General features: G+C 45.9%; 1 protein-coding gene across 6 annotated transcripts in view; it reads left to right on the top strand.

The window, feature by feature from the left end:
* CAPS (calcyphosine) overlaps positions 1-12122 on the top strand; it is a 147447-nt gene extending 135325 nt beyond the window's left edge. For all 6 annotated transcript variants that reach the window (XM_063916585.1, XM_063916603.1, XM_063916621.1 and 3 more), the window contains 2 exons: positions 9961-10170; positions 11035-12122. In XM_063916585.1, the coding sequence (XP_063772655.1) occupies positions 9961-10170; positions 11035-11136 (312 nt within the window). In that variant the 3' untranslated portion in view covers positions 11137-12122. The remainder of the gene's footprint in view (positions 1-9960; positions 10171-11034) is intronic.
* The last annotated feature ends 3420 nt before the right edge of the window (positions 12123-15542 follow it).

Below are 15542 nucleotides of genomic sequence, written 5' to 3'. Positions count from 1 at the left end.
TCCGAGCTGTGATCTCCAGTCTGGAGGAAGGGGATTTCATGGTGTCGGTCGACATAAAGGATGCCTACTTACACATCCCCATATATCCTTCGCATCAGGCTTACCTGAGGTTTGCTATTCAGGATTGTCATTACCAATTTCAGACGTTCCCATTTGGGCTGTCCACAGCTCCAAGGATTTTCACCAAGGTAATAGCGGAAATGATGGTTCTCCTTCACAAGCAAGGAGTCACAATTATCCCGTACTTGGACGATCTCCTGATACAGGCGAGATCCAAAGACAAGCTCGTGCAGGACATTACGCTCTCACTGACAGTTCTACAACAACATGGTTGGATCCTAAACTTGCCGAAGTCACAGTTGAATCCGACAAAACGGCTGTCGTTTTTGGGAATGATTCTGGACACAGAATTACAGAGAGTTTTTCTTCCAGAAGAGAAGGCTCTGGAAATTCAGTGTTTGGTCAAACAAATTCTGAAACCAGCGAGAGTGTCAATCCATCAATGCACTCGAATGCTGGGGAAGATGGTGGCGGCCTAAGAGGCCATTCAATTTGGCAGATTCCATGCCAGAGTGTTTCAGTGGGACCTGTTGGACAAGTGGTCCGTATCCCATTTGCACATGCACCGGAAAATAATCCTGTCCGCCAGGACCAGAATCTCACTCCTGTGGTGGCTGCACAGCTCTCATCTCCTACAGGGTGACAGGTTCGGGATCCAGGACTGGACCCTAGTAACCACGGATGCGAGTCTCCGAGGCTGGGGAGCAGCCACACAGGGGGAAACCTTCCAGGGAAAATGGTCAAGCCAGGAAGTTTGTCTACACATAAACGTTCTAGAGTTAAGGGCCATTTACAACGGTCTTCTTCAAGCGGTACGTCTTCTTCACAACCTGCCCGTCCTAATACAGTCGGACAACATAACAGCAGTAGCGCACATAAAACGCCAGGGCAGAACAAAGAGCAGGGCGGCAATGGCAGAGGCCACAAAAGTTCTCAGCTAGACGGAAAGACATACAAGCGCTCTGTCAGCAATCTTCATTCCAGGAGTGGACAACTGGGAAGCAGACTTCCTCAGCAGACACGATCTCCATCCAGGAGAGTGGGATCTTCATCAAGAGGTTTTCACAGAGGTGACAAGTCTTTGGGGAATTCCTCAAATAGACATGATGGCGTCTCGTCTCAACAAGAGATATTGTTCCAGGTCGAGGGATCCACAAACAATAGCAGTGGACGCGCCGGTGACACCGTGGGTGTTTCAGTCGGTGTACGTGTTCCCTCCACTTCCACTCATTCCAAAGGTGCTAAAGATCATAAGAAGACCAAAGGTTCAGGCGATCCTCATTGTTCCAGATTGGCCAAGGAGGGCTTGGTATCCAGATCTTCAGGAATTACTCATAAGAGATCCCTGGCCTCTTCCTCTACGAGAGGATCTGTTACAGCAGGGGCCGTGCGTATATCACGACTTTCTGCGGCTACGTTTGACGGCTTGGCGGTTGAACGTCGGATCCTAGCCCGAAACGGTATTCTCAGTGAAGTCATTCCCACACTTCTTCAGGCTAGAAAAGGAGTAACGTCTACACATTATCAATGTATTTGGAGAAAATATGTGTCTTGGTGTGAATCCAAGAAGGCTTCTATGGAAGAATTTCAGTTAGGGCGTTTCCTCCATTTCCTGGAATCAGGTGTGGATGCGGGCCTGAAGTTAGGCTCGATTAAAGTACAAATTTCGGCCTTATCGGTTTTCTTTCAGAAACAATTGGCCTTCTTTCCAGAAGTTCAGACTTTCGTGAAAGGAGTTTTGCACATCCAACCTCCGTTTGTGCCCCCAGTGGCACCATGGGATCTTAACGTGGTGTTGCATTTCCTTCAGTCACATTAGTTTGAACCTTTACAGAAGGTAGAGTTGAAATTTCTCACTTGGAAAGTGGTCATGCTATTGGCCTTAGCATCCGCAAGGTGGGTGTCTGAGTTAGCGGCTTTGTCTCACAAGAGTCCTTATTTAATCTTCCATGAAGATAGAGCGGAGTTGAGGACTCGTCAACAATTTCTGCCGAAGGTGGTTTCATCGTTCCACATGAACCAGCCTATTGTGGTAGCGGTGCCTACTGACGCCTTTGCGGAGTCAAAAATAAGATTTTACTTACCGATAAATCTGTTTCTCGTAGTCCGTAGTGGATGCTGGGGACTCCGTCAGGACCATGGGGAATAGCGGCTCCGCAGGAGACAGGGCACAAAAGTAAAAGCTTTAGGATCAGGTGGTGTGCACTGGCTCCTCCCCCTATGACCCTCCTCCAAGCCTCAGTTAGGATACTGTGCCCGGACGAGCGTACACAATAAGGAAGGATTTTGAATCCCGGGTAAGACTCATACCAGCCACACCAATCACACTGTACAACCTGTGATCTGAACCCAGTTAACAGCATGATAACAGCGGAGCCTCTGAAAAGATGGCTCACAACAATAATAACCCGATTTTTGTAACAATAACTATGTACAAGTATTGCAGACAATCCGCACTTGGGATGGGCGCCCAGCATCCACTACGGACTACGAGAAATAGATTTATCGGTAAGTAAAATCTTATTTTCTCTGACGTCCTAGTGGATGCTGGGGACTCCGTCAGGACCATGGGGATTATACCAAAGCTCCCAAACGGGCGGGAGAGTGCGGATGACTCTGCAGCACCGAATAAGAGAACTCCAGGTCCTCTTTAGCCAGGGTATCAAATTTGTAGAATTTTACAAACGTGTTCTCCCCCGACCACGTAGCTGCTCGGCAGAGTTGTAATGCCGAGACCCCTCGGGCAGCCGCCCAGGATGAGCCCACCTTCCTTGTGGAATGGGCCTTGACAGATTTAGGCTGTGGCAGGCCTGCCACAGAATGTGCAAGTTGAAATGTGCTACAAATCCAACGAGCAATCGTCTGCTTAGAAGCAAGAGCACCCAGTTTGTTGGGTGCATACAGGATAACAGCGAGTCAGTTTTCCTGACTCCAGCCGTCCTGGAAACCTATATTTTCAGGGCCCTGACAACATCTAGCAACTTGGAGTCCTCCAAGTCCCTAGTAGCCGCAGGTACCACAATAAGCTGGTTCAGGTGAAACGCTGACACCACCTTAGGAAGAAACTGGGGACGAGTCCGCAGCTCTGCCCTGTCCGAATGGACAATCAGATATGGGCTTTTGTGAGACAAAGCCGCCAATTCTGACACTCGCCTGGCCGAGGCCAGGGCCAACAGCATGGTCACTTTCCATGTGAGATATTTCAAATCCACAGATTTGAGCGGTTTAAACCAATGTGATTTGAGGAATCCCAGAACTACGTTGAGATCCCACAGTGCCACTGGAGGCACAAAAGGGGGTTGTATATGCAGTACTCCCTTGACAAACTTCTGGACTTCAGGAACTGAAGCCAATTCTTTCTGGAAGAAAATCGACAGGGCCGAAATTTGAACCTTAATGGACCCCAATTTGAGGCCCATAGACACTCCTGTTTGCAGGAAATGCAGGAATCGACCGAGTTGAAATTTCTTCGTGGGCCTTCTTGGCCTCACACCACGCAACATATTTTCGCCACATGTGGTGATAATGTTTTGCGGTCACCTCCTTCCTGGCTTTGACCAGGGTAGGAATGACCTCTTCCGGAATGCCTTTTTCCCTTAGGATCTGGCGTTCCACCGCCATGCCGTCAAACGCAGCCGCGGTAAGTCTTGGAACAGACCTGGTACTTGCTGAAGCAAGTCCCTTCTTAGCGGCAGAGGCCATGAGTCCTCTGTGAGCATTTCTTGAAGTTCCGGGTGCCACGTCCTTCTTGGCCAATCCGGAGCCACGAGTATAGTTCTTACTCCTCTACGTCTTATAATTCTCAGTACCTTGGTTATGAGAAGCAGAGGAGGGAACACATACACCGACTGGTACACCCACGGTGTTACCAGAACGTCCACAGATATTGCTTGAGGGTCTCTTGACCTGGCGCAATACCTGTCCAGTTTTTTGTTCAGGCGGGACGCCATCATGTCCACCTTTGGTCTTTCCCAACGGTTCACAATCATGTGGAATACTTCCCGATGAAGTCCCCACTCTCCCGGGTGGAGGTCGTGCCTGCTGAGGAAGTCTGCTTCCCAGTTGTCCACTCCCGGAATGAACACTGCTGACAGTGCTATCACATGATTTTTCGCCCAGCGAAGAATCCTTGCAGTTTCTGCCATTGCCCTCCTGCTTCTTGTGCCGCCCTGTCTGTTTACGTGGGCGACTGCCGTGATGTTGTCCCACTGGATCAATACCGGCTGACCTTGAAGCAGAGGTCTTGCTAAGCTTAGAACATTGTAAATTGCCCTTAGCTCCAGTATATTTATGTGGAGAGAAGTCTCCAGACTTGATCACACTCCCTGGAAATTTTTTCCCCTGTGTGACTGCTCCCCAGCCTCTCAGGCTGGCATCCGTGGTCACCAGGACCCAGTCCTGAATGCCGAGTCTGCGGCCCTTTAGTAGATGAGCACTCTGCAGGCCACCGCAGAAGAAACACCCTTGTCCTTGGAGACAGGGTTATCCGCTGATGCATCTGAAGATGCGATCCGGACCATTTTTCCAGCAGATCCCACTGAAAAGTTCTTGCGTGAAATCTACCGAATGGAATCGCTTCGTAAGAAGCCACCATTTTTCCCAGGACCCTTGTGCAATGATGCACTGACACTTTTCCTGGTTTTAGGAGGTTCCTGACTAGCTCGGAGAACTCCCTGGCTTTCTTCTCCGGGAGAAACACCTTTTTCTGGACTGTGTCCAGAATCATCCCTAGGAACAGCAGACGTGTCGTCGGAAACAGCTGCGGTTTTGGAATATTTAGAATCCACCCGTGCTGTCGTAGAACTACTTGAGATAGTGCTACTCCGACCTCCAACTGTTCTCTGGACCTTGCCCCTATCAGGAGATCGTCCATTTTCTTTGAAGAAGAATCATCATTTCGGCCATTACCTTGGTAAGGACCCGGGGTGCCGTGGACAATCCAACCGGCAGCGTCTGAAACTGATAGTGACAGTTCTGTACCACGAACCTGAGGTACCCTTGGTGAGAAGGGCAAATTGGGACATGGAGGTAAGCATCCCTGATGTCCCGGGACACCATATAGTCCCCTTCTTCCTGGTTCGCTATCACTGCTCTGAGTGACTCCATCTTGATTTGAACCTTTGTATGTAAGTGTTCAACTATTTCAGATTTAGAATAGGTCTCACCGAGCCGTCTGGCTTCAGTACCACAATATAGTGTGGAATAAATAATACCCCTTTCCTTGTTGTAGGAGGGGTACTTTGATTATCACCTGCTGGGAATACAGCTTGTGAATTGTTTCCACTACTGCCTCCCTGTCGGAGGGAGACGTTGGTAAAGCAGACTTCAGGAACCTGCGAGGGGGAGACGTCTCGAATTTCCAATCTGTACCCCTGGGATACTACTTGTAGGATCCAGGGGTCCACTTGCGAGTGAGCCCACTGCGTGCTGAAACTCTTGAGACGACCCCCCCCACCGCACCTGAGTCCGCTTGTACGGCCCCAGCGTCATGCTGAGGACTTGGCAGAAGCGGTGGAGGGCTTCTGTTTCTGGGAATGGGCTGCCTGCTGCAGTCTTCTTCCCTTTCCTCTATCCCATGGCAGATATGACTGGCCTTTTGCCCGCTTGCCCTTATGGGGACGAAAGGACTGAGGCTGAAAAGACGTTGTCTTTTTCTCCTTTATACGGCAATACTTCCATGTGCCGTTTGGAATCTGCATCACCTGACCACTGTCGTGTCCATAAACAACTTCTGGCAGATATGGACATCGCACTTACTCTTGATGCCAGAGTGCAAATATCCCTCTGTGCATCTCGCATATATAGAAATGCATCCTTTAAATGCTCTATAGTCAATAAAATACTGTCCCTGTCAAGGGTATCAATATTTTCAGTCAGGGAATCCGACCAAGCCACCCCAGCGCTGCACATCCAGGCTGAGGCGATCGCTGGTCGCAGTATAACACCAGTATGTGTGTATATACTTTTTAGGATATTTTTCAGCCTCCTATCAGCTGGCTCCTTGAGGGCGGCCCTATCTGGAGACGGTACCGCCACTTGTTTTGATAAGCGTGTGAGCGCCTTATCCACCCTAAGGGGTGTTTCCCAACGCGCCCTAACTTCTGGCGGGAAAGGGTATACCGCCAATAATTTTCTATCGGGGGAAACCCACGCATCATCACACACTTCATTTAATTTATCTGATTCAGGAAAAACTACAGGTAGTTTTTTCACACTCCACATAATACCCTTTTTTGTGGTACTTGTAGTATCAGAAATATGTAACACCTCCTTCATTGCCCTTAACAAGTAACGTGTGGCCCTAAAGGAAAATACGTTTGTTTCTTCACCGTCGACACTGGAGTCAGTGTCCGTGTCTGTGTCTGTGTCGACCGACTGAGGTAAAAGGACGTTTTAACGCCCCTGACGGTGTTTGAGACGCCTGGACAGGTACTAATTGGTTTGCCGGCCGTCTCATGTCGTCAACCGACCTTGCAGCGTGTTGACATTATCACGTAATTCCTTAAATAAGCCATCCATTCCGGTGTCGACTCCCTAGAGAGTGACATCACCATTACAGGCAATTGCTCCGCCTGCTCACCAACATCGTCCTCATACATGTCGACACACACGTACCGACACACAGCACACACACAGGGAATGCTCTGATAGAGGACAGGACCCCACTAGCCCTTTGGGGAGACAGAGGGAGAGTTTGCCAGCACACACCAAAAACGCTATAATTATACAGGGACAACCTTTATATAAGTGTTTTTCCCTTATAGCATTTTAATATATATAGTCATATCGCCAAATAAGTGCCCCCCCCTCTCTGTTTTAACCCTGTTTCTGTAGTGCAGTGCAGGGGAGAGCCTGGGAGCCTTCCCACCAGCATTTCTGTGAGGGAAAATGGCGCTGTGTGCTGAGGAGAATAGGCCCCGCCCCCTTTTCGGCGGGCTTCTTCTCCCGTTTTTCTGAGACCTGGCAGGGGTTAAATACATCCATATAGCCCCCAGGGGCTATATGTGATGTATTTTTAGCCAGAATAAGGTACTATCATTGCTGCCCAGGGCGCCCCCCCCAGCGCCCTGCACCCTCAGTGACCGCTGCTATGAAGTGTGCTGACAACAATGGCGCACAGCTGCAGTGCTGTGCGCTACCTTATGAAGACTGAAAAGTCTTCTGCCGCCGGTTTCTGGACCTCTTCACTTTTCGGCATCTGCAAGGGGGTCGGCGGCGCGGCTCCGGGACGAACCCCAGGGTGAGACCTGTGTTCCGACTCCCTCTGGAGCTAATGGTGTCCAGTAGCCTAAGAAGCCAATCCATCCTGCACGCAGGTGAGTTCACTTCTCTCCCCTAAGTCCCTCGTAGCAGTGAGCCTGTTGCCAGCAGGACTCACTGAAAATAAAAAACCTAACAAAACTTTTACCCTAAGCAGCTCTTTAGGAGAGCCACCTAGATTGCACCCTTCTCGGCCGGGCACAAAAATCTAACTGAGGCTTGGAGGAGGGTCATAGGGGGAGGAGCCAGTGCACACCACCTGATCCTAAAGCTTTTACTTTTGTGCCCTGTCTCCTGCGGAGCCGCTATTCCCCATGGTCCTGACGGAGTCCCCAGCATCCACTAGGACGTCAGAGAAATCTCTTGATATTGTCAGGGCCTTAAAGATTTATGTCACCAGAACGGCTCATCTTAGGAAAACGAAAGCTCTGTTTGTCCTATATGCTGCCAACAAGATTGGGACGCCTGCTTCCAAGCAGACTATTGCGCGCTGGATTTGTAATACGATTCAGCAAGCTCATTCTACGGTTAGATTGCAGTTACCAAAATCAGTAATGGCCCACCCTACCAGAAAGGTGGGCTCGTCCTGGGCGGCTGCCCGGGGGGTCTTGGCATTACAACTCTGCCGAGCAGCTACTTGGTCGGGTTTAAACACTTTTACAAAATTTTATAAGTTTGATACCCTGGTTGATGAGGACCTCATGTTTGGCCAATCGGTGCTGCAGAGTCATCCACACTCTCCCGCCCGTTCTAGAGCTTTGGTATAAACCCCATGGTTCTTGAAGCATCCCCAGCATCCTCTAGGACGTATAAGAAAATAGGATTTTAATACCTACCGGTAAATCCTTTTCTCTTAGTCCGTAGAGGATGTTGGGCGCCCGTCCCAGTGCGGACTCTATCTGCAGTTATAAGTTATGTTTACACACAGGTTTTGTTTCTGTTATAGTCAGCCTGTTGCTGACATGGTTCATGCCGTTGACTGGAGTTCTGTTGAATGCCATGTTGTACGGCGTGTTTGTGGTGTGAGCTGGTGTGTATCTCACCTTAGTTTAAAATGAAATCCTTTTCCTCGAAATGTCCATCTCCCTGGGCACAGTTCCTATAGCTGGAGTCTGGAGGAGGGGCATAGAGGGAGGAGCCAGGTCACAACCCTTAAAAGTCTGAAAGTGCCCATGTCTCCTGTGGATCCCGTCTATACCCCATGGTTCTTGAAGCGTCCCCAGGATTTACCGGTAGGTATTAAAATCCTATTATTTCACCCAACGTGTTTAGTCTGTGGCGACTTTTTCAGGGGTGTTAAAAGCATATATAGAACAACCGTAATTGGATTCCACAGCTTAGTAGCATTTAGCTGGATTTCATATTTGTAGGGTTCTATGGATTTAAATTGGAGACAAGAATCCTTAATGGATTGTATAAATGTTCTTAACAGTTGTCCAAATTCTTATTTTGACCAGCAGCAATCAAACAAATACATCTGTATGGTCTGAAATCCAAATGCAGAGTCTGTTAAGAACATTTATACAATCCATTTAGGATTCTTGACTCTAATTTAAGTCCGTAGAACTCTACAAATATGAAATCCAGCTAAATGCTACTAAGCTGTGGAATCCAGTTAAGATTGTTCTATATATGCTTTTAACACCTCTGAAGAAGACGCCACAGATGTAATGCGTTGGTTGAAATAAAATATTTTATTATTATAATATTTTATTATCATTATATTAGCAAAAATTTAATAGGCATACAAGCCCTTGAGCTCTTTGACATCTCTCTTGTCGGAAAATGTCATTTAATAATAATAATAATAATAATAATACACTTTGTTTGTCATTAACAAAACAGCAACGAGATGTCAATAAAATTTCAATATGAACATTCTGCGCGATAGGGTAAACAGTAAACATGCTTCATTTTAAAAAAGATTAGCACTTAACCTGGTGGTTGTTTAACACCTGGACAGCTGTTGGAAAAAAAATATTAGACATGCGCTTAGTGTGTGCACGAACACTCCTAAAACGTTTTAGGGATGGCAATCTTTCAAAGACCAAACAACTTGGATGGCTTACATCAGCTAATATACATCTTATGGTATTTTAACAATAAAAAAGTTTTTATTATTTGGGTGTATGTGCATATAAGGTATTAGCAGAACATCCTCAGTTCATATCCATAGGTATTATAGTAATTGAAGTATCTATTAAATTAGAGCGCTCCTCAGAGATAACCACCTTTACATTAACTCTCGTAGGCCCAATATCGGCAAAGGGCTCTTTTTCTGGGGAAGCTGCCTAGATATTTATATTGGAAAACAGATTTGTTCTATTGTTGACGTTGTTGAACTCTACCACATTGATTAACAATAGCACATTAAGGAACCCCTACTATCTTTATAATACTTAATAATATATATTTTTTAAGTTCTATAATTAATAATGAATATGTTTCCTTCCTCCTAAATTTAACTGAGTAACCCTGGCCTAGAGGAGAAACTGCAGTCATCATAGAAAAGGTAGACTGGAAAATATGCACAGTTTGAACTGGTGCTGATAATAAGGAAATGTGGTAGTCTAGGGGTGTACAGCCCCTACAGAACAGGGGAGCTGTAATAACAATGATTTCATGTACTGTCTTCCATAGCCACCAATGTCTAACGCTCGCAGGCAAGTCATACTAGAGGCTTTTCATAAAATGGACAAAACAGGTGATGGACTTGTTACTATTGAAGACCTCAAGGGTGTTTACAACCCAAAATGTCACCAGAAGTATCAGAATGGAGAGTGGAATGAGAGACAGGTATTCCAACATTTTCTGGACAGCTTCGACTCACCAAACAAGAAGGATGGACAGGTATGATCAAGAAGAAAAACAATAAGACATAAATTCCTCCAGCACTCTACAATGGGCCAGCATAAGAGACTTGCATCCTACATATTAATTAATAAAACACAGATGTCTCATTTACACTCATTTGCAAATATATGGTAGGTCATAAGCCACGTCAAGGCGTCTCTGCCAGGTGGTCCTACACTACATGATAATAGCCCCACTATTGGTCATACGTATATTCATGTGATTCTAAATGGAGAGCTAACTCACCTGGAGGCTGCCCAAGCACTCCCTCTAGCTACTGATCCCATACAGGTTGAGTATCCCATATCCAAATATTCCAAAATACGGAATATTCCGAAATACAGAATTTTTTGAGTGAGACTGAGATAGTGAAACCTTTGTTTTCTGATGGCTCAATGTACACAAACTTTATTTAATACACAAAGTTATTAGAAATATTGTATTAAATGACCTTCAGGCTGTGTGTATAAGGTGTATATGTAACATAAAGGAATTGTGTGTATGTACACAAACTTTGTTTAATGCAGAGTTATTAAAAATATTGGCTAAAATGACCTTCCGGCTGTGTGTGTATAAGGTGTATATGTAACATAAATGCATTCTGTGCTTAGACTTGGGTCCCATCGCCATGATATTTTATTATGGTACTCAATTTTGCCAAACTACGGAATAATCCGATATCCAAAGTACTTCTTGTGACTTGTCCCAAGCCTTTTATATATGGGTGACTCAACCTGTGCTTAACTGTTGTCCCCCTGATGGATCCTTTTTTAATTTGGTTACTTTTCAATCAAGGTGTCATTCACCTTCCGACAACATATTGTACGTCTGTGTCTCTAACCATGTGTTTGTTTTGTTCAGGTGACAGCAGAAGAATTCCTGAACTACTACAGTGGGGTCAGCGCGTCCATAGACAGTGATGCTTATTTTGTTGTCATGATGAAGAATGCATGGAAAATGTAACACTGTTACTTACTATAAAGCTTAATAAAGTAATCTGACATGTAGAAGAATAGATCCTATAAAATATATCACAGTGACCCATTCCTGCACATGCAGGGGATTGCAAGGATGTCTATGGCCAGCCAGCACTATCATGCTACAAAAATCAAAGCAGGTGGGTTTCAACTAAGTAGCACACACTGCTTCACACGGGATGTGGTCATTTGACCATATATCAAAATCCTGACAAGGTCAAAATACAGACATTTAAAATAACGACAAGGTCATAATACCGTCATTTTTAAAATGTCGACAAGTCAAAAAGTCGACATGAGCTTTTGATGATTTTTTTTAATCGAAACTGACTTGTTGATACTTTACCATCCCAGTGGACCTGGAGGGGGAATATAATAGGGTGCCGAGCGCAGCGAGGCACTGTACCCAAAGCATGGAGAGCCATGCGAGGGGCCACGGTACACTTATACGGTGTCCCTGTCGACCTACACACAAAAACAGTGAAACCTCATGTCGACTTTTTGACCTGTCAACATTTTAAATGTCGGTATTTTGACCATGTCGGAATTTTGACCTTGTCGGAATTTTGACTGTCAGGATTTTGATTGCACGTATTTCATACTAAACCCCTTAATACTATTCAGTGTAAACTGCTGATGACAGCCAGGTGATTTTCAGTTTGGGGTGGGGGGCAGATGTAGACAGAAGACTGTAAATTTCCAAACCCCTGCATACTTAAAATCTACAGGAAAAAATATATATAATAGAAGCACTCTTCTATAGAAGGTATCTAACCTACAGTTAGATGTGGTATATAAATTACATTTGTACAATTTGTGACTTTGCACGTTTAACCTAAATATAAACAAAGCAACAAAGGTGCTCCTTCTCCTTATTTATACTTTCTACGTTGATTTATAGCAGTATATTGTGTAACTATTGCATGACTCCAACTTAAATATACTTATAATAAACAAAAATGTCCTCTTTAATTAGTGTCATTTATAACTGTATAACTCGGTGTATAGTAGGAATGAATCTGGTGAGCATGAGTAAATGCGTCGTCGGTACAAAGTGTTCTGTTGCTGCTATAATTGGCAATAGTAAATTCTTTATCATCGCTTTATAGTAAACATGACTGTTACAAAACTACAGCAACACAAGTTTGTCATAGAACAAATCTGAAATCATGTTGGAAATGTATAGTATGCAATGTGTATGATGGCTTTGTTTTTTCACAAAAGATTTACCTAAAAATAAACTACATTCCATTGTTTAGTATACAAGAAAACACTTAATCACAATGATTAACCTTGTAAAATAAGCTCTATGGGTGAATTCAAGTGTTTCTGCCCCCCCCCCCCCCCCCCCCCGCCCTCTATCGCGCCCGTCGGCAGCTATTCAGTTGTTTCTGCCGACTGGTGTGATAGCATTTCAGATTGCTACCCCTAGGGGTCGTGAGCTGAAATGCTCAAAAAGTGACCCAAACTAGTTGGGTTTAGCCATGATATGGGTGCGATAGGGGCGATAATGGGGGACAATTGAAAATCGCCCATCACTTTAGATGGGAGATTGGGCGCGATTTATCAATTGAATATTGCCCTATGACTGACTGGAACATTTGTGTGACAAAAAATAGACAAGGGTAAGGGCATCTTCTATTTTCACGCACTGCCTTCACTTCACCTCTATCTACTGCAGTATCTATGTATGGGCACAAATAGCTTTTGAAGAAATACTGTAACTTAGAAAAAAAAAACATTTGCTGAATATTTCTTGAAAGTTGTCGATAATGAAATCTCATTCTGAATTCTGCTTTCTCACCCCCTCTACTAAGAACAGCACTTGAATGCTAGTCTGCAAAGCTGGGCAATGAGCTGTGCGGATGGGACATGCTTCCCACCCCTCCAACCTGACAAAGCTGGGATGGAGGGCCAGAATGAAAATGACTCAGCGTCAGTATATAGAGCATCCCGCTTCTTGGTTCCTGTAGTTTCTGCTCACAAACAATTCACAGAGTCTCCCTCTCAGATTAAATGCTTTGTTGAAATAGTAAAATACCCACTGCTGCTTGTATTTACAGTTCCCCTATAGAGGTTCATTAGGTGTGGCCACAAACAAATGCTACGCACTAGCACTGCACCTTCAAAGAATGTGGGTTATTCAAGTTCGGGCAGTAGACAGCATGGCGGGGCCAGGTACTTTTCAGGGGGCGTAGCCCAATCAAGGGAGGAGCATCCCTGCACACTTAGAAAAAAATACAGAAAAAATAGGAATTTAATACCTACCAGTAATTCCTTTTCTCGTAGTCCGTAGTGGATACTGTGGTGACATTAGTACCATGGGGTATAGATCGGGTCCATTAGAGCCTGGCACTTTAAGAAATCATTAGTGTGTGCTGGCTCCTCCTCTCTATGCCCCTCCACCAGACTCAGTCTAGGAAAACTGTGCCCAGCAACAGTATAGCAAACCAAGAACACTTACAACCAGGTAAGCAGGAACACGAAGCACTGCGGCGGGTGCCCAGTATCCACTACGGACTACGATAAAAGGAATTACCGGTAGGTATTAAATTCCTATTTTCTCTAACGTCCTAGTGGATACTGGGGTGACATTAGTACCATGGGGAAGTCCCAAAGCTCCCAAATGGGTGGGAGAGTGCTGAGACTCTTGCAAAACCACCTGACCAAACTGAAGGTCATCTCTGGCCAAGCTGTCAAACCTATAGAACTTAACAAACGTGTTCAAACCAGAGCAAGTAGCTGCACGGCACAACTGTAAGGCCGAGATGCCCCAGGCAGCCGCCCAGGAAGAACCCACCGACCTTGTGGAGTGGGTCTGAACTCGGTAGTGGCAATGCAGCCGAAGATTAGGCTTGTTGAATGGTCAGCCTGAGCCAACGAGCAATGGACTGCTTAGAAGCAGGATATTCAATTTTGGTAGCGTCGTAAAAGACAAAAAGCGAGTCAGATTTTCTGTGACGAGCAGTCCTATAGACGTAAATCCTCAAAGCCCGAACAACGTCCAAGGACTTTGAAACAATCGATGCGTCAGACAGCACTGGAACCACTATCGGTTGATTAATGTGGAAAGCCGATACCACTTTCGACAAAAACTGCGGGCGAGTCCTGAGCTCTGACCTATACTCACGAAATATCAAATATGGGCTCTTACAGGATAAGGCCCCCAATTGAGAAACATGTCTGGCAGATGCCAAAGCCAGCAACATGGAAGTCTTCCAAGTAAGACATTTTAATTCCACCTTTTGCAAAGGTTCAAACAAGTCCAACTGCAGAAAGGTCAGGACCACATTGATATCCCATGGAGCCGTCGGAGGGACAAAGGGAGGATAAATGCGAAGAACACCCTTCAGGAATGTCTGTACTTCCGGAAGTACTGCTGTTTCTGGAAGAAGATGGAGAGAGACGAAATCTGAACCTTGATGGAGCTCAATCGTAGACCCATATCCATGGCTGCTTGCAGGAAGAGTAGAAAAGGGCCTAGTTGAAACTCCACAGGAGAATATTTTCTACCCTCACACCAGGAAAACACATATCCAGATATGGTGGTAATGTTTAGATGTGACCACCTTACGGGCCCGGACCATAAATTAAACAACCTTGGAGGGAAGACCATTTCTGGATAGAATCTCCCTCTCAACTTCCAAGCCATCAAACGTAGCCGCAGTAAGTCTGGATAGACGAACGGCCCTTGTTGAAGAAGGTCCTTGAGAAGCGGCAGAGGCCAGGGACGCTCCAGAGACATGGTTAGGAGGTCTGTGTACCCGGCCCGTCGGGACCAATCTGGGGCAATCAGAATTGCCCAAACACTTTCCCTTTTCAGTCTTTTTACAACTCTAGGAATGAGAGGGATTGGAGGAAACAGGAACGCGAACTGGCAAGGACATGGTGCCGTCAGAGCGTCCACCACTGCAGCCTGCAGATCCCTTGTCCTGGAACAGTAACGACGGAGCTTCTTGTGGAGATGAGAAGCCATCAGATCTATCTATGGATAATCCCACCGGTGAACCAGTTGTTGAAACCCCTGAGGGTGAAGGCCCCATTCCCTCGGATGGAGGTTGTGCTTGCTGAGTAATTCCGCCTCCCAATTGTCCACACCTGGGATGAATATGGCTGAGATGGCCCTTGCATTGGCTTCCGCCCAGAGGAGTATTCGAGACGCCAATGCCGTGGCGTTATCCGACTGTACCTGAATGGACTGATATTGGAGAAGATAGGAGGCCTGCAGAAGAGCATTGTAGTTTGCCCTGAGTTCCAGAACCTTTATTGGGAGTGCAGATTCCTGACTCGACCACCTTCCCTGGAACCGAGCACCCTGGGAGGCTGGCATCCATTGTCAGTAGAGTCCAGGATTGGGGACAGAAATTCTGACCCTCCACCAGGTGAGAGATT

This window comes from Pseudophryne corroboree, chromosome 1, assembly GCF_028390025.1.
Source record: "Pseudophryne corroboree isolate aPseCor3 chromosome 1, aPseCor3.hap2, whole genome shotgun sequence".
Classification (NCBI taxonomy): Eukaryota; Metazoa; Chordata; class Amphibia; order Anura; family Myobatrachidae; genus Pseudophryne; species Pseudophryne corroboree.
Note: the sequence above shows the minus strand (reverse complement) of the source record. Positions and strands in the feature narration are given on the sequence as shown.